Raw genomic sequence first — 20612 nt, 5'->3', positions numbered from 1 at the left:
AATGGTCTCCAAAGTTTCCAAAGTCCCTAGGTGGGAAACAGGGTAGTGGTATATCTGGGTGTTATTCACACTCAGTCCTGAGGATAGTAGCAGCCCACTTGCCCACCCACTATCCAAGATGTATAATTTATTTTGTCTTTTTTTCCCCCTGGAAAGTAAAATAAAGTAAATGCAAAGTAAATATAATGGAGAGAACTACAAAGCAAATAACTAAACTGCTTACACGGTGAGTTCAATAGCTAAACTGGAAAGCAAGGTTAATTATGTGCTTTGCCTAGGTGGCTCAGTTAATTGGAGCATCACCTGTACACCAAAAGGTTGCGGGTTTGATTTTCAGTCAGGGCACTTCCCTAGGTTGTGGGTTCGATCCACAGTCGGGGTGCATATGGGAGGCAACCTGTTGATGATTTTCACATCAATGTTCCTCTCTTTCTTTCTCTTTCGCTCTCTCTCCAACCCCCTCTAAAATCAATAAACATATCCTCGGGTGAGGATTTTTTTTTAAAAGGCAAAGTTAATTGTGGATAATCTTACCCATGGCTAATTGAGAGTTCTTATTATACTGTACAAGTAACGAGTATAAGTTAGGCTCCCAATTTAACATACCAAGTGATACTGGATTTTTTTGAGCTATAGAATCAAAGTCTGTGGGATTTTATAGATGCAAGTCATTTTTCAAAGACATATAATGTAGCATACTTACGTATATTTTATAGCATGTAAACATTTCTAGTTCACTTTTATTTTTTGAAGTGACATTTTTATTTTTTAATTTTAAAAAAAGATTTTATTTATTTATTTTTAGAGAGGGGGATGGAGGGAGAAAGAAAGGGAGAGAAACATTGATGTGAGAGAGAAACATCTATCAGTTGCCTCTCATATGCATGCGCCCCTCCTGGGGACTGAACTGCAACCCAGGCATGTGCCTTGACCAGGAATCAAACTATAGATCTTTTGCTTTGTGGGAAGATGCCAAACCAACTGAGCCATACTAGTAAAGGCTGAAGTGACATTATTAAAGAAATTACAAATTCTAAATGATTTGAAGATAGAAACTACTATAAAGGATTTTGATTTTGAATCTGTCATTTGAAAGAGGAATGAATGCACATATTCATTCAGTACCCATGTCAACTGATTTTAACCAGTATTTTATATTAAAAATAACACTTGAAAGTTTATAGAGTCTCAGGTTTATGACTGTTGACATTATTATTATTATTTTTAGTCCTCACCTGAGGATATGTTTTTATTGATCTTAGACAAAGAGGAAGGGGAAGAGAAAGAAAATGAAAGAGAAACATCAATGTGAGAGAGAGAAACATCAGACGGCTGCTTCCCATAAGCATCACAACTGAGGCTTGAACCTGCAACCTAGGTATGTGCCCTGACGGGGAATTGAACCTGCAACCTTTTGGTGTATGGAACGATGCTCCAACCAACTGAGCCATCTGGCCAGGGCACAGTTGACATTATTTTAAATGAAAATAATTGTATTAAGATCACAGAAATTACATATGCTAATGTAAAACATTCTGAAAATTCGGAAAGTTACAAAGAAGAAAACAAAAAAAGTCATTCTGCTTGGTGATTGCACATCTGCTCACAAGATCGCTGCCCCATTTCCTCAGGGCCTGCCTCAGTTCGTGCCTGTGTGCTCATTCTGGTGCTCTTGAGCGTGCTTCTGCTCAGACAAGTGCTGTCTCTCCTTTACAAGTACAAGTCTTACAAAAATCGAGTCACAGAATTTGTTTAACTTCGACAGTCATATCTTGAACATCTTTTATGATAATATTTTATATCTTTATTGGCATTATATGAATGTATCAATTTACTTAAGCAATTCTCTAGCTAGGCATTTGGGTGATATCTTGTATTTTGATATTATGATTAATTGTATGTGCTCTTCTGTACAACTGTCCATTTACTTCCATTATATGAATCCTTAGGAATGGAATTGCTGGCTAGAAGATGTGGGCACATTTTGAATGTTTTAATCAACTACTAGATTGCTCTCTAAAAAAGTCATGCCATTGTAAACTCCCACCAATAGTGATTTAACACACACACACACACACACACACACACATTTATTTTTTTGTATGCTTTTTGACACTGGGCATGATCAAATTTTGTATTTTCTTTTTTTGTATTTTGGCCCATCTGATAGTTAAAAAAATCTTAGTTGGATTTGCATTTTTTGATAAGTAATGACAAAAAATTTTAAAAGCATATTTATTATCCATTTATATTTACTTTGTTGACTGTCATTTATATCTTCAGCCCATTTTTCTGTTGGACAGTTTCTTCTAATCCTCCTTCTTCTTTTAAATTTCAAGACCTGTTCATAATATAAGGATAATTTTTATTCATCATTGATACTGCACATGTTTTACCATTTAAAATATTTGCTCTTTTTTGTATTATTTTAGAGATATTTTGTTATGTAAATGTACCACTTTTTTCCACTTGGTATTTCTACATTATAATATATGACCATTATAACTCATAAAGACTCAGTAGATGGAATAAAGACTTAGATGTTTAAAAAAATGAAGGTTACTTTTTAGACAGGAAACCATTTTCCAGATGAGGAAGGTGATAAATTGCTGATGTTAATTAGATATGTTTACTGTGATTACAGTTTCAATAGCTGCATATAAAATAGGAATTGTGAGAATGAGATATTTTGATGTAGTTGAAAGACTCCTTACTTTAAATGCCAGATAGTCCTGGCTTTCTTCATTTCTTCATTAACTTAGACAACAAGTGTTTATCAAGTACTGATTGTACATTGAACATTCATAATAGATTCTCTATATACTAGCTGTGTGACCATGGGCAGTTACTTAAGTAATTGATATTTTGACCCAGTTTATTTACTTGTAAAAGAAGGATAATACCTACCTTGTTGAGTTATTGTAAGGGTTATAGTTTTACCTGAAGTACCTAGCAGCGCCTGACATACACGTATAATCAGAAAACAATAAATCAGTTAGTGTTGGTGTTGTTATTCTTTATAGTAACTGAATGTAGTGCAGTTTTAGCCTATTGTTATATGTAATATCATTGCCGTGGTAGTAATTTAGTACATGAGTTAATTAACTATGATTATTATAATTTTATTAATAGAATTGAGCCTAGCTCAGTTGTCTATACTTAGAATCCTATTAGAAATAATACTTTTGTATATTTGTATAGCAGTTTAGTTTTCAAAGCTTTTTTCTTATTTCTTGTTGTATTTTTCACTTTACAATTGAGGAGCTGAGATACAGAGAGAATGATGGACTTATCCAAAGTCATTTGGCTTATAAGTGATTAATCAGGTTCAAACTTTCCTTCCACCTATATTTTAGATTCTCAGTGAACCTAGATTGACCTTCAGCATGGAAAGGCGTAGAGAATGGAGTCTGAGTGTGACTGCCCAATCTTCATTTAGCTTTAGCCATTTTATAGTTTCTTGTGTTTCTCCCGTTTCAGTCATGTGAACATTGGCCTTAATGTTTTAGTTTATTACAGCAGTGATTTTCAACCTTTTTCATCTCATGACACATAGACACTAACTACTAAAATTCTGCGGCACACCAAAAAAATTTATTTTTTGTCAATCTGACAAAAACACAAGATATAATTTTGATTGATTTGTTAAAAAATAGTATTTACCTACCCTTTTTACTCCAAAGTGGCTTTCTAAAAAATCAGGTGCCTATACTGTATATAAGGATTTCTGGTACCAGGAATTAACCAATCAACCCTGGTGGGTTCAATCCCTGGTCAGGGCACATACTTAGATTGTAGGTTCCATCCCCGGTGGGGGTGCATACAGGAAGCAACCCACTGATGTTTCTCTGTCATACCGATGTTTGTCTTTCTCCCTTCTCTCTCTCTAAAATCAATAAACATATCCTTGGTTGAGGATTTAAATAAATAAATAAAACCGTTAACCAATGGGATACAATCTTAAGTGATGTGAACAGTAATATGTAACTCTATTATGTGACCTATGTATTTATGGTTCAAGACAGGACATTCACGCCAAACAGCTATTGTGTTGACTGTTGTCATTTTTTTTATTTGACAGACTGAGAGGTCAGTGCCCCTGACTAAAGAGTCGGGTATTGCATACCAGATGGATATCACTGTCTATAGCATTGGTGGTGGTTATAGTGAATCACACCTCTGGGTATTCATGTCATTGCGAAGACCCTTTCCTTTCAATCTGGACTGGGTTTGTAGCTTACTTTAATAAATAGAATGCAACAGAATTAAACTGTTCCAGGTCTGGGTGTAAGCCCTAGGAAGGCCAAGTAGCTTTTGCTTTTGTGTTTTTTGGAGACCTGAATAATCATGTCAGAAATCTGGCTATCTTCCCAGAGAGACCATTTGGAAAAAAGGTCACATGGATACAGAGAGGCCCTGAGATTATGTGGAAAGAGAAGCCTAGTTATCCTAGTATTCTAGCTGAGCCCACTTCCCACCTGTCAGCTGAAAGCTATCATGGGTGACCATCAGCAGGATGAGCAGCAGAAGAACAGCCTAGCTAAGCCCAGCTCAGACTGCAGAATTGTGAACGAATAAAATGATTCTTTTCTTGAACCAGAGGTTTTGGGACAGTTTGTTAAATAACAACAAAAAGGAGCATAACATGTTCTTGAAAATAAAAGCTTTGCTAAAGGGTATTTACTTTCCTTGTCCTCTTCTGACAGTTTTGGTCTTTTCATGGCTTCTAAATATCAGGCAATGTTTAAGAGAGATAATAGTAATAAGTTACTCTTTTCCTTTACAGAAATTCACCTTATTCTACCACAACTACATGGGTTTGGCTGATACTTGGTTGAATCTGAGGTAAACCAATCTCACTGTACTGAATCTCTTCAGAGGAATCTCCGGTGATAGGGTTGCTCTCTGTTCGGGTCTCTGATTCCTCTTCTCTGTTAAATTTCTCACTCCCAGTCTTTTGTGACTACTTTATCATTGTCAGAGTTGAATTGGATTTGGCCTATCTCAGCCAAGTAAGACAAGATGGAATAGTCTTTCTTGGTCATTTGAACTGATTTCTGTTGTCCAGAAAAGACTTGGGAAAGTATTCTGGGGCTGAGAGTGGATCTCCGACCAGGAATCATCTTATTTTTCATTATTTACGTATTAGTTAGCAGGAAAGATACAGTACAGTGAGACATTGTTCATGCAGCTTATTTTTTCCCTCTCAAAGATTAGTTTCTCTCCTATTGAAATATAATTCATGTTTCTAATGGAGATAAGAATCAGTGATCCAACATTTTATAAGTATATTTTTTAAACAAATTTTTTTGTTAAAATGTTTTCTTGTTTTAAAAACTACATGAATATATATTTAATATTTCAGAGCTTGATTGGCTTTTAGATCAATGGAGTGAGGGCCTCAGTATATTTCCTCTCTAAAACAACAAGAACATGGGCAAACAATTACAATAAGCCATTTTAGAGTTCTGGCAATTAACCAAAACCAGAGAATGAACTGGAAAATCCACTGCTAAGAGAAAACTACTGAACCTTGAGAAAATGGTGGGGTCTGTGACATTTTAACTTGAGGTGATTTCCACCTTCCCTCCATCCCCACCTTAGTGACATAGCAAAAGCTGACAGCATTACAGACAATGGAGAGATCTTACCACTTTTGGAGATCCATTAAAAGTAGCAGCTCCAAAGCACAGTTGCTATTTTGTCCAAGCTGCAGCTCCCTGGGAAAAACTATTCTCTGAGTGGTTGGCTATTTGATTTGACTTAGAGCTTGGCTCAGTTGGGGGAAGAAAAAGCCTACCCCCAGGGCTTTGCTGAAACAACAGCAACTGTTGGCAACATATCCGCTGCTTAAGGCTGTGATTTCAGTTTGGGCAGAGTCTGGCCAGGATTTTAAAAGGAATCCCGTAGATTTAGCCAACCATAGGGATTTTGAAAAGCTCCAACATATTCCTGGGTATCTAAAAGTTTGCACAATGTGCAAGAGTGTACACATGCCCAAGGAAGATCACCTCTGGCTGAGGTTTTGTATAAGTAGAAAATGAGGGCTGTCCTAGAAACCGCCTGAAGATTGAAGTGGGACTTCTCGTAAAGATTCCTTGGGCAAAGGTGGAAGACAGACAGATAAGCATTTAAAGAAATCCTCTGACCAGTCATTGGTTGACCACTAAATTATACTGACCCTGTGTGACTCCTAGGAAGACAGGCTTAAAAATAAAAATAAGAACTTAAAAAATAATTTAGCAGAGAGCTCAGTGGCCACACACTACAGGCAATAAATGCCGAATCTACAGAATTAGTTCATGAGAGTGCTAAACAAATAATCAGCATCAATAAAACCAAAATCAATGTTAAAAAGCCTTGGTAGAGCAATGTAGAGAATTCTGATACTAGAGTTGTTAAAATACATTTTATAAAATGTTCGGTTTTCAACAAAAAATTTTAAGATCTAAGATACAGGAAAGTATGCCACATACACAGGAAAAAAAAAACATGCAAAAATCCACCAAGGGAAAAATGTCCCTTTGGGTGCCCAGATTTGGACTTAATAGAATAGACTTTAAGTCAGTTTTTCTAAATCTGTTCAAAGAATTAATGATACCGTGTCTAAAGAATTAAATGAAGGTATAAGAATGATGTCTTACTAAAGAGAATATCAATCAATGTAGAAATTATCTAAAAGGAACCATATAAAAATTGTTGAGTTTTTAAGTATTAACTGAAATGAAAAACCGACTACATGAGCTTAACAAATATAATTTGACAGATGAAATAATTTGTTAACCTGAAGATGATTAATTCACTAGAGATTATCCATTGTGAGGAGTAGTAAGAAAATAAAATGAACAGAGCTGCATGGGATCTCTGTGATGTCATGAAGTGCGCCAACATGCCCATAACGGGATTCCCAAACAGAGAAGAGCAAAAGAAAGAGACAGAAAGAATACGTAAATAAATAATGGCAGAAAACTGAAATTAAAAATATTAACACATTCAATAAATTCAGTGTATATCAAGTTGAATATAGCTATCCACACTTAGACACATCATAGTCAAATTTATAAAGGTGAAAGAAATTTTGAAAGCAGAAAGAGAAAAATAACATATAAAAGGGATCCCCAATAAGACTAATAGCTGATTTCTTGACAGAAACCTTGGAGGCTAGAAGACATTTTCCAAATATTAAAAAGACCATCAACCAGGAATTCTGTATTTAGCTAAACTTCAAAGATTAAATTATGACATTTACAAATAAAAACTGAGAGAAGTTGTTGCCAGCAGACCTACCCTACAGGAAATGTTAAGGGGAGTCCTTCAATTTGAAACGGAAGAAAACTCTAGAAACCAGAGTTTCTAGAAGAAACTAGACAGTAAACTCTAATCCACATGAGAAACAACAATAGTAATAGTAACTACATAAGTATTAGGAAAGATATGCATAAAAATACATGTAAATGCATTTTTCCTTGGAACTTTTCTCCTGTTTTAAAGACAGCTACATGAAGGAATAATAAAAATTTGTTGATAAGCTTATAACATATAGAGATATAGTTTGAAGATAATAGTAAAAAGAAAGGTAAGAGAATGGAGGTATATTACAAGAAAGTTTTTTATATATAATTAGAACTAATTCAGACTAGAATTTTATTATTTTTATTTTATTTTATTTCTTTATTTTATTTCCTTTTTAAAAAATTTCTTATAAAGATTTTATTTATTTATTTTTAGGGAGAGGGGAGGGGAAGGAGAAAGGGAGGGAGAGAAACATCAATATTTGGTTGTTCCTTGCATACCCCCTTACTGGGGACCTGGCCTGCAACCCAGGCAAGTGCCCTGACTAGGAATCAAACTGGCTACCTTTTGGTTTGCAGGCCCATGTTCAATCCACTGAGCTACACCAGCCAGGGCCAGACTAGATTGTCTTAAATTGAAATGCTAATTGCAAATTCCAGGGCAACCACTTATGGAAATAATGTAAAAAAAATTTAATGAAAGAAACAAAGAAATGAAAAAAGTACATTAGAAAATATCTATTTAACACAAAAGAAAGCAGGAATTGAGGAATAGAAGATAGTACAGAGGTGAAATATACTCTTAAGAATAAAGGTTATTGTGTCCAATTTTCATGTTAAATAATGTATTTATGTAATCTTTAAATTTAAAAAAAATTGTTTTTGGGGAGGGTAGAAAGAGGAGCATCAATTTGTTGTTCTACTTGTTTATATATTCATTGGTTGATTCTTGTATGTGCCCTGACCGGGGGTTGAACCTGAAACCTTGGCATATCGGACAGTGTTCTGACCAGCTGAGCTATCTGGCCAGGACCCATTTGTGTAATCTTTAAGGAAATGTTAGCAGTAGAACAGTTTGGTCCATGGAGCTCTTAGGGATTTAATTTTATAATAATACTAGGCACTTATCAATAGATTTTATAAATATAGTATAAGAAAAATGCACCAAAGTAAAATCAGTATGAATAGATTTCATTATCACTCAGTTTTTAAATGTGCCTTTGTTTGCCTGGAGATGAAACAGCTATATATGGAAATGAGAGATGCCCTTGAAGATATCCTTGATTTTGTTTCTGAAATTTGGGTATAGAAAATTTAGTTCTTTTCTTCTTCTAAATGCGTGGGGAGGGAGAGAAGATGAACAAAAAGGGCTTTGGGGAATAGAGGAGATCATGGGGAACCTGCATCTGGAGATAAATACACATTTAAAAAAGGGCTGCAGCAAAGAGAAATGACCTGGGCAGAATATTTCAGAAGTCATGAGAAGTATTTTTGTCTGCATTTTTTATATATTATTGGTTCTGTTCTCTAAAAGTGCCTAGCTCAGTGGAGATGTGATCTCAAAACGGATTTTTCAACGTAGTTTAGAGCTGCCTCATTTATAATTTACTACATTTGCCTTTAGAAAGTTAAAACCATGTTAAGCTTTATAGTGTGAAGAAAGTTTAATTATATCAAACAATATATGTAATTTCCTTATTATAGAAACATTTACTTAAATGAATTTTCTTACAAATGATTTAAGCTATAATTTAAAAATGAAATTTTCAATCTGTTTTCAGTCCCAGCACAGTTGAAGAATAAAGCATAGTTGCATCAGTAATGATGGCTCACTCAACTGGGAGCATCTCTCTGGGTGAGAATAAGTAATATTTTAAAATACTTCCAAACAATTCTGATACGGTATACCTCCATGTCATTATGAATTATACATTTAAAGCATAGAGTCCTAGAATCTTTTGGAAATTGGTATTATTAAGAGATTATAATAATTAAAATTGAATCTACTCGTGTGAGACTATTTCGTTTTCTTCAGTAATATTAAACCTTTTAATACTTCTATTAACCTTAACTGGAGTTTTCAAGACATTTTTATTCTTTGTTTTTTTAAACCATATTAAACATTTTAAGTGTACAGTGCAATAGAGTTAACTATATGGACATTTGTTCAACCAATCTCTAGAACTTTTTCATTGTGCAAACTGAAACCCTTTACCCATTGAAGGATGACTCCCGTTTTCCCCTCGCCTCAGCCTCTGGTAACGACCAAACTACTTTCTAAGTGTTTGACTACTTTAGATGTCTTATATACTGCAAGTGGAATCATGCAGTGTTTATTTTTTTGTGACTGTCTTATTTGACTTACCATAATCTCCTCAAGGTTTATCCACGTCATAGCATATGACAGGATTTCCTTCTTTTTTTAAGGCTGAGTAACGTTCCATTGTATTTGTATACCACATTTTTTTAATCCATTTATCCACCGATAGGCATTGAGATTGCTTTCACCTCTTGGCTATTGTGACTAATGCTGCAGTGATCATGGGTATACAAATATCTCTTTGAAATCTTGTTTTTAATTATTCTGGATGTACATCTAGAAGTGCTGGATTATATAGCAATTCTGTTTTTAATTTTTTGAGGAACTTCTATACTGTTTTTCATAATAGTTGTACCATTTACATTTCCATTAACAGCACACAACAGCTCTAATTTCTCTGATCCTCACCAACACTTTAGTGGCCATCCTAACCACTCCTAGGTTCTTAACTTACTGCCGACATGTTAAGTCTTTATTTTATTTACTCATTTTTCACTTTCTAAAGAAACAGAATAGTTATTTTAGGAGGTTTCCTACAATTATTGCAGATCTTCACAATTCCCCAATCTCAAACACTAGAACATCATGTGGGGCCAGTATTTTATTTTATTTTATTTTATTTTATTTATTTTATTTTATTTTATTTTATTTTATTTTATTTTATTTTGTTTTGTTTTGTTTTGTTTTGTTTTGTTTTTAAGGGACCTAGATGCCTTTAATTATTTTCTAAGTTTTATGGTATTCTTTATTTTTTAAATTTATTAAATGACATTGGTTAATAAAATTATACAGGTTTCAAGTGTACAGTTCGATACTATATCATCTGTATATGTGTTGTGTTCGCCACCCAAAGTCAAATCTCCTTCTGTCACCATGTATTTGACCCCTTCACTCTTTACCACTCCCCCGCCCTCTGGTAACCACCATACTGTTGTCTGTGTATGAGTTATTGTTTGTTACTTTCAGTTTTATATCCCACATATGAGTGAAATCATAGGGTTCTTGACTTTTTTCCAGCTGACTTAGTTTGCTTAGCACGATATTCTCAAGATCCATCCATGTTGTCACAAATGGCACTATTTCATCTTTTGTTATGACTGATTAGTAGTCCATTGTATAGATATGTACACATCTTTATCCATTCATCTGTTGAAGGGTACTTAGGTTCTTTCCTTGTCTTAGCCACTGTGAATAATGCTGCAGTGAACATAGGGTCATATATCTTTATGAATAAATGTTTCCAAATTTTTCGGTTAGATACCCAGAAGAGGGTTTCCTTGGTCATATGATATGAAGGTACCTCTATTCTTAATTTCTTTCTTCCATTTTTTCTTTTTTAAGGAACTTTCATACTGTTTTTCATAGTGGCTTTACCAATCTACATTCCCACCTACAGTGAATGAGGGTTCTTCTTGTCCACAACCTCTCCAACACTTGTTACTACTTGTCTTTTTGATAATAGGCATTCTAACAGGTATGAGATGGTATCTCAATGTATTAATAGTTTTTATTTCTATCTCACTAATGGCTAATGCAGTTGAGCTTCTTTCTAAAAAATAAAAAATAAATAAAAGAACACTATGAAAACTATATTGACTCCATCGGAAAGAGCAATGTAAGAATAATGGGTATACCAGAAGGAGAAGATGGGGAGAAGCGAACAGAAAGCTGCTTCAAACAGTTGATGAGAACGTCCCAAACCTATGGACAGATCTGGATCCTGGAATTCAGTGTTGAATATAGTGTAAAACTGGACATTTGAATTTCTTCACAGTTTAACAGAAATGGTGAGACATAGTTCTTTTTTGTTTCTACTTATAGTTTCTAAAATTATAAACTTGCCATTATAGCACCATCATAATGGTGATTGCTGTCACTGGGCTGGCTTGTCTGCTCTGGTTTCCAAGCAGTCCGTCAATGCCCCATCTTTTTATGTATTACTTCAGTGTATATCTAATGTGTTCTGCAGCTCTCTCTGAACACAGTTGTCTTACCCTGTGGCATCTGCTTGTGAATCTTAGTGTCAGCCATTCTTCACAGATGTCTTGCTAAGTGGAGTTGTGTTGCCGAAGACTTTGCTTCATTGCTGGTAGATCAGCTCCCTTCTAGTGCCCTGTGTTTGATAATCTTGTCTAGCCACTTAATAGTGAGTACAGCTTAAAGTACAGCTTATAGATGATACTTACGCTTATGTTCAAAACAGCAGATATAATAATGCTTATGATTCATTTAGTTCTCACAGCTATATATATTTGAGCATTTTTTTGTTTTGAAGGTGTTTAGATGGATTGGGACCTCAGTGTTGCTTCTAACTTCTCTCTTTTAAAGACTATATTGTAATATTGTAAGGTTAAAAAAAAGAAACACGTTAAATTTGGGGGCAGATCTATATTCAAATTTCGACTGTGGCACTTGTTGGCTTGGCTGACTTACCTTTAGATGTTTCTTATCCTCCCTGAGGCAAAAATCTCATCTGTAAATTGAAGATGATGATACCTTTTATTTGTAAGGCTTCGTTGATACTGTGAGCTTGTGTTTTTAGGAAGCCTTTTAACCAAGGAGGCTATCACATTAGAATATCCCTCTTACAAATAGTGAAGGTGAAGGGAATTTCAAACGCTAGTGGTACTTTTATGATAGGGGATACCATATTTGATAGGAGATCTCTTCTGATAATTTGAGTTCTCATAGTTTATACATTAACTGAAAAAGTCATTTAAAATAGTAGGCCATAAAAAAAGACATATAAATGAACTGTCTTTAGGACCTAGGCCTTTCCTTGTAATATATAGGTTTGCTAATTGAAACTTCAAGTCTTTCATAAATCTATATTCATAACAATTTCAAGTTTACATTTTGTTCTTTAATGTAGATTAAAAATTTAGACAGTTGAAAAGCCATGGGTCTCAAAGTGTGGTTCCCAGACCAGCAGCATCAGCATCATGTGGGAGTTTCTCAGCATGTAAAATCTGTGGTTTCCCCCATACTACTGAGTCAGAATCTGAGGGGATGAGGCCCAGCAATGCATATTTTCACACAGCCTCCAAGCTACAGCTTAAGAACCACTATATATTTTATGTTTTACTTCAGTTTTTATATTCTCTTACCTTTGCCTCTTGCAACAGAAATGTTTTTATAGTAAGTTGCCTTTATCAAGTTTTTTCAAAGTTTTGACCTTAGTTTTAAAGATACCTTTTATTTTTGGTTTCATGGTTTATCTAATGTTTAATTCATTGGCTAATCCCAGTAATGATAGAACTCCGCTAGCGGGGTTTTAGAATAAATACTACTGGTGTTGGGAGAACATACAGCTCAGCCTTTGGGAGTAGAACTGTGAGGGGCACACCATAGAGTAGTTGACTGTGAGTTTTCATCACGCTGTGGGCATCTGTTCATGTGGTTGGAAAGGAAACGGAAAGTGTGGGTCTGTAAGTTGGACAGGTGAAGGCTAGTATGGAGATCTCAGATAATATATTTTTTCTATCTAAGCTTATAGATTTCTCTGATCCATTTATCTTTATAGTCCTTAATTTAGTATGCATGTTTTAGACTTTTGTTGGTCTGTGAGTAGTCTTCTTGGCTGGATCCTAAATTTTGAATTTGTTTTTAATTACTCCCAGATCTCCTAGGTCAGTATTATGGAGAAAGCAGAGAATCCACCCAGTGGTTCAAACAGCGGATGTGTGCCTTTTAATGTTGACTCCAAACAGGAAAATGTGTAACAGCTAATTAAAGTTAGAAAAACATGAAAATATTCTTTCTAGCCTGAGATTGTAGCTTTTGCTCTATCTTGTAGTGTCTACTTTGATTTTGGGGAAACCAGTCATGTGTGGTGGGAGAATTCAGTTCAGCACACCCTCCTGGCCATTCTTGTCACAGGGCAGGTGAAATATATGCCCAGCTTTGAGATATTTAAGAGTATTCATAAGTTGACCTGAAATCTGGCCTACTGAGTTGAAACTATTGCTCTTCGGGAATATTCTGGATGGAGTTTTGATTGAGCTGCTTTTTCAAATGTGTATTTTAATTATTTGTATATTTTTAACTACATTGCTAATCGCACAGAGGGAAAGGGTCTGAATAGCCTGTCTAAATCAAATGTGGATTGTCGTGTTATTGCAGTAGAAATATTAATAGAAACTACATAATGCGAAGCAAGTTAACTATTGCGTAACAAAATCAGGATATTGTGACAGTTGACGAATAAGACAGCAGTACTAGTCCCACTGAAGTTGTTCAGATATGGATTTGTTACTGTTTAGTGTTTGTTCTTCAGTGACACAGCAACCTGGTCATTCTACCAACAAAGTAATAGGTGCTATAAAGCTGATGGAAAAAGAATGATTATTGCTTAAGTGCTTAAGAGGGATTGAACTTTTTGTTAGAGATAGGCTCTAAATCCACATATTTGATATGCATAGCGCAAATTGTGAGTCTTTAAATTTACTTTTCTGTCTGGAGAAATATTTATAAAAGTAATGAAAATCTTAGCTTTGTTCAAAATTACAGAAAAATGAGGGCACAAATAACACAGAAGATAATAATTATTTAGTAAGTGTTGAATGGTAACTACAAGCTAGTGCTATGTATGTGTTAATCATTTCTTCATGGCATTGTCTTTTTAGAGTGTCATTATCTATATTTTATCAATGGGAAAATGGACTTTAAAAGCTGCTGGCTTGCCAAAGAACATTTAACTAGTAGGTGGTAGAGCTGGGCTTTGAATAGTGGTCTGTTTAACACTAAAGCCCAACCTTTTAAATACTATTTTACAACTTAATATCCGGTGTTTTAATATTTCTGGCCTGCTTTCAAAAACTTCTCTCTTCCTGTCATTTCCAGAGATAACATTCAATAACTTGACAACAGTGACCTTTCTAAACAAATATAGAGTGTTACAGAGCCAGATGGCCAAAGATTATATTTTATTTTTCTGGCTGAACATAAATTGCCTGCTCTAAGACTGATAAAATCCAAAAAAAAAAAAAAATCCTTCTGTGTCCCAGGACTTCATCAGGCCACGTGGCAAGCCAGTGCCCTTTATCACAAGCCAGTCCTGAGAACAGAACCTTATGTCTTTATACTGTAATTTAGGGCCTAATGAGAGGGCAAGAAACTTTTACTAAATGAGATCATTCTGGGCTTCAGTAATGGCAGTGCATTTGGGAAGGAAGATTCCGAGGAATTAAAAACAGAAAAGCAGTAATGTTACTATCTGTCCTAGTAAGTGGATGTAAGCAAGGAAAAGGCTGATTTATAACTCGATAGATTTCCAAATTAGGCATCTTTGTTTTTTCCTGTTGGGATTTAAGTAGGATTTTTCTAATAATTAGAAACCTAATCTTTTTTCTTTTAAAATTATTATTGTTATTCAATTACAGTTGTCTGCATTTTATCCCCATCCTTCCACCCCACCCCAGCTGGACCCACCTCCATCCCCCACCTCCACCCTCCCCCTTGATTTTGTCCATGTGTCCTTTATAGTAGTTCCTGTAAACCCCTCTCCCCACTGTCCCCTCCCCACTCTCCTCTGGCTATTGTTAGACTGTTCTTAACTTCAATGTTTCTGGTTATATTTTGAGAAACCTATTCTTGATCCTTCAAAATCTGGGTGGAAATCCTTTTGACAGTCTTACATAAATATCTTCAGAAAATATGTGTATGTCTCATAAACTTATTATATTAGAAATGTAAGTTACTATATCACACATAAGCATAAACCTAATGCCTTCATGAGCTCAGTTATACTTAGTGAAGTTCAGATTTAGAGAGTCCAGGGTACACAGGATAGGCGTACAAATGTTTGAAAGATATATTGAAGCCAACTTATAATTGACAGTAAATTTCATAAAAAAGAAGCGCTGGATTTGGAGTCCAGAGGACTATGTTTGAGGCCTCTGTAAGGATCCTTGAGCAAAGGTTTAAATTTTCTTGGAATCAGTTTTCATTATTTATAAAATGAGTTTAGAATATTACCTGCCTTCTTTCATTACAGAGTTGTTCTGAGGACCAATCGAGGGGGGCACGTGACAAAGTTATGGTGATGTACAAATGAATGCTATTGTTATGGTTGCATCAGCTAGGTCATGGGAAGTATTCTAAATTGTGAATAGGACAGACATGCATTTGGAATTGCTCTGCTATTCACCACAGTCTTTTTGAGCCCTCTTACCTAATCCCTCTCACAGTTGTGAGAATTACATTAGTGTAAATGTTGTCTTAAAATTTTCATAGACTAGTGATTGAGTAGAAATTGTAACGTTATCTTGAATAGATATCAGAAAGTTAGAAAAGAAATATCCAGAGACCTTTTAGCTGTTCCCAAATATCTTAGCAAGATAAACAACCCAAGAAGTACTAGAATTGTAATGCAAGAAGGACCCTTGAAGGTCATCAGTCATATCTTTTTCATTGCAAAACTAAGGATTGCCTCCTAATTATATTTTTCTCATTTCTGTCATGTTTATATTTATATAGGATAGCACGGTCACCAGCATCATTTGTAAAGGATGGCAACTGTCTCTCAATCTTGATAGATAACAAATTTCTAAAATGTAAAGCAAGAGAAGAATTCTAAAGAATCTGGGCATTGTTGTAAAAAGTTGAGATGGACCACAGCTGTAAAAGAAGGAAATCTTACCTTTTGTGACAGCATGGATAGACCTAGAAATCATTATTCTAAGTGAAATTAACCAGTCAGAGAAAGACAAATACCATATGATCTCATATGTGGACTGTAATGAACAAAATAAACTGACAAAGTGGAGACAGACTCATGGATACAGAGAACAGACTGACAGCTGTCAGAGGGGAGGGGCTTGGGGGCTGGGTGAGAAGGCTGAAGAGATTAAGTAAAAAAAAGGGGGGGGGCTCATGGGCACAGACAAAAGTATGGTGGTTGCCAAAGGGAAGCGGTGAGGTAGGAGAGAGTAAAGGGGGAACAAATGGTGATGAAAGGAGACTTGCCTTGGAGTGGTAAACGCGCAGTACAACATACAGATGATGTATTGTAGAACTCTGTACCTGAAACCTATATAATTTTATTAACCAATGCCATCCCAATAAACTTAATTAAAAAAAAGTTGAGATGGAGTCTTGATCCTGTCAATACTAGTTTGGGGACCCTGGGAAGTGTACTTAGAGTCTTGTGTAGTGTAGTTACTTAATGATACTATTTTTTGGTTGCAATTTTACTATTTTTTCCCATTTATTATTATTTATTATTTTTATTGTATTTTTTCCATTAGTATTTATCCCACTTAGACTCTCTTCTACCTCCACCCAACCCCTCTGCACCACAATCACCACACTGTTGTCCATGTTCATGAGTCCTTTTTCTTTTTCGTTTGATCCGTCCACCCCTTCCTCCCCCAGAGATGTCAACATGCTCTCTGTCTATGATTCTGTCAATATTTTGCTTGTTAGTTCAGTTTGTTCATTAGATTCTGTATGTGAGTGAAATCATATGGTATTTGTCTTTTTCTGACTGTCTTATTTTACTTAGCATAATGTCTTGAGGTCCATCCATGCTGTTGCAAAGGGTAAAATTTTCTTCTTTTTTACAGCCAGGTTCTATTCCGTTGTGTAAATGTCCCATAGTTGTTTTATCCACTCATCTACTGATGGACACTTGGGCTGCTTCCAAATCTTGATGATTGTAAATAACACTGCAATGAACACAGGGGTGCTTATGTTCTTTCAAATTAGAGTGTGTCGTAAGGCAGTTCCATATTTAATTTTCTCCATACTGCTTTCCACTGTGGCTGCAACATTCTGCATTCCCACCAAGAGTGCAAAAGTGTTCTTCCTTTGTCCACATCCTTGCCAGCCTTGTTTGCTGATTTGTCGATGATAGCCATTCTGACAGATATGAGTGATACCTCATTGTGGTTTTAGTCTGCATTTCTCTGGTGATTAGTGACGTTGAGTGTCTTTTCATATGTCTGTTGCACATCTTTTTCAATTACAGTTTACATTCAATGTTATTTTTTATCAGTTTCAATTGTACAGCATAGTGGTTAGACAATCATATGCTTTATACTATTTCTTTATGTATCATATCCAGGGTTGTCCAACCCGCGGTATGTGGGCCGCTTGCAACCCAGGATGGCTATGAATGTGGCCCAACACAAAATCATAAATTTACTTAAAATGTTCTTTTGGTCATCAGTTTTCATTACTGTTTGTATATTTAATGTGTGGCCCCAGGCAACCCAGAGATGCCAAAAGATTGGATACACGTATAGGCCATATTAACATTATGCTCTAAAAAAGTACGCAAAGGTTGTTATTCTTTTCTTTTACTCTTCACCCAAGGTGATGTCCATCGATTTTAGAGAGAGAGGAAGGGAGAGAGAGAGACATCAGTGGGAGAGAGACACTAATCATACCTTAACAGTTTTCACATGTGATTTATTGAATGTGAGATGAGTTTGCTCTTCATGCTGTTATACTTATGTTTCTTGACTTTTTCTCCCCTGTCTCCAGGAAATACAGTAGTGATTCCTCAAGATTACAAGGAGGGGTTGTGGCAAATCAGAATCTTGGAGTTGTGGGTCACTTGTAGTTAGAAAAGGCTTTTCCTTCAGGCTGGTTTGGAACTTAAAAATGGGGCTCTAGTTTTTTAAATGATAATTAGTCTATATGTCAAAAATTTTCTTACATTATTGATTATATAGGTTTTGATCTATTTATGTTAGTAACATCTATAGATGTTATGTGTGTTTAAAAATTCATTAGAAAGCTAAATGGCAGTAATTTCATATGAAATTTAAAATTAGTATTTATTGAGGCTGTTTCTGTGAGAAGAGCTTTTCCAAAGAAAATAAAAAGGAAATAGTGTATTATGACTGAAAACTCAGAGCAAATGCAGAGAATATTTACATTTGTCATCAAGAATGAAGAATGCTCTGGCCGGGCGGCACAGTGGGTTGGAGTATCGTCCTGTGCACCAGAAGGCTGCAGGGTCAGGCACTGGTCAGGGCGCGTGCCTGGGCTGTACTTTTAGCTCCCGGTCAGGGAATATGTGCGAGGCAACCGATCAATGTTTCTCTCACACTGATGTTTCTTTCCCTACCTTCCTCTCTCTCTAAAATCGATAAAAATATACTTGGGTAAGAATTAAAAAAAAATACAAAAAAAATTCAAAATAGAGTAATGACCTTTGTTTACTTTTCAGAGCACAATGTTAAGAGATTCCATAGTTTATATATTGATGATAATTTTGTTTTTCTTGGGCTTATTAAGAATATTCTTTTTTATTTGTATTTGATATCCTAGAAATATACAAGTCAATCTTAAAATTTGAAACAAGAAAATTTAAAATTAAATAGTTCTAGATTCTAATGGGACTAGATTGGAAAATTGGTGATTGGTAAAGAGAATATACAAACAGATGTCTATGATTCAGTGTGAGTTTTGTGTCATTTATCAGCATTTCAGCTTCGGGAAATATTTTTTCTCTCTCTCTTTTTGTTAATTAAATAAATTAATAGAATTTCTCCCTTGATCATCTGTAACATGATTTCATTGTAACCAACAGTCTGTGTGCTTTCAGTTGAATTTTAAATGCGAATTTTTTGTGAAGGGGCTTATATCTGTCTAAATTTTGGTTACACTAATTGGAGAATGGATATTACAAAAAATTGGCAGCTGTCTGAAATATTAAATTGGTTATGAAAATGGATACAAATATGTAGTTTTATATTTTCAACTTGTTTTTACATTGTCCTCAGAATGTTTAATATTTCACAAAAAAGAAAACAATCGGGCAGAAATATGAGAAATGTTTTCAGTTGTCCAAGGCTAATGTTGACTTAAATAGGTCTAGGACTTCATGGTTGACAGCTGCAGATAATTAGCTTTTTCTTCCTTAACAAAGAAAGCAAATGGAGCTGCAAGACATTCATTGCCTTTTCTGTCATCATAATAATAATGTATGTATTTAACTTCTGCAGTTCCTTAAATTGATTTAGTGCTAAGCTGCCTACATTACATATAATAGGAGTGACAAGTGAAAGCTGCAGCACATATTTGCGTGGCAAAAGGGAGCAGTGATTGACAGCAGAGTTCCTCTCTACAAGAAATAGCAGTGTGTGGAGCTCAAAAGGGCTAGATCCATAATTCTTAAAATTGTAAAGCAGAATTATAAAATGAATTTTAAAATGTGATTGCCCCTTGGTGTATTTGAGTGTCTATGTTCTTGGTGCTGGGAAAGAAGCACAGATGGACAGCATCTCACCTGACTGCTGAATATTAGGAAATTCCTTTTAAGCATATTAGTATTTATAATTTAAGATTGATACTTCCATATTGTGGATCACATTATGATTTTGTATCTGGTAAGTGAACATTTCCTTCAACTGTAACTAGTTCACCTTGTTTTAAGAAGCTAAATAACACATCTATTCAAATAAGAATTTTAAGACTATAAATTGTGCTATTCTTCAGTAAAAATATCCATTTTCAAAAGTAAACTTGAGGTATCTTTTCTGGAAAGGTAATTGTATAAAACTTGGTGGTTTCTTTTGGTAAGAGAGTGGCTAAGTGTGATCATCTTTGAAAAGTACTCAATCTATTCTGCAGTTCCTTTGTTCCTGCCACACGTGCCCAGAAGCTGCAGTTACAAAGAAAACTTGGTGCTTGTTGTTGAGTAATACTCTGCGATGAGCCTAGAATGCTGGGTTTCCTGCTATAGCGTGGAAATGCTTTTTGTTTTGGTGACAACTCCTTGTGTGTCTGTGAGGTGGAGGGGGAAGAAGCCCTTTGTGTCCTGGTACATTGGCAGCCTCTGCTGGCCATTGCAAAGAGCAGCAATGACCTTTGTTCTTTCCCTGTTGCGTGTGGTTTTAGTTGGGCTCAGTCTTCACTTCTTTGGTCCTAACCCTCTTTGTTATCCCCTTTTAAAAGCTAGTTTATGTGTTGGATTAGAATCTCGATTTATAGTTATTAAGGAGCTACTAGTCTAATGTTCTCATCAATAAACTAGTATCATAAAACAA

The 20612-nt window shown here is 35.2% G+C and overlaps 1 protein-coding gene across 12 annotated transcripts in view; it reads left to right on the top strand.

Annotated features, from left to right (window-relative positions):
• The window catches only part of RFX3 (regulatory factor X3), a 274106-nt gene that overhangs the window by 42072 nt on the left and 211422 nt on the right, over positions 1-20612 (top strand). For 3 of the 12 annotated variants that reach the window (XM_045191061.2, XM_053924208.1, XM_053924226.1), the window contains exons 2-4: positions 1263-1378; positions 4787-4845; positions 9074-9147. The exons of 4 other annotated variants lie outside the window; for them this stretch is intronic. In XM_045191061.2, the coding sequence (XP_045046996.1) occupies positions 9114-9147 (34 nt within the window). In that variant the 5' untranslated portion in view covers positions 1263-1378; positions 4787-4845; positions 9074-9113. The remainder of the gene's footprint in view (positions 1-1262; positions 1379-4786; positions 4846-9073; positions 9148-20612) is intronic. 5 more of the 12 variants (XM_045191047.2, XM_053924211.1, XM_053924222.1 and 2 more) reach the window with 5 other exon arrangements.

The sequence above is a fragment of the Desmodus rotundus genome, chromosome 1, assembly GCF_022682495.2.
Source record: "Desmodus rotundus isolate HL8 chromosome 1, HLdesRot8A.1, whole genome shotgun sequence".
In the NCBI taxonomy this organism is placed as follows: Eukaryota; Metazoa; Chordata; class Mammalia; order Chiroptera; family Phyllostomidae; genus Desmodus; species Desmodus rotundus.
The sequence above is the reverse complement of the archived record's forward strand: the minus strand, read 5'-3'. Positions and strand labels throughout refer to the sequence as shown.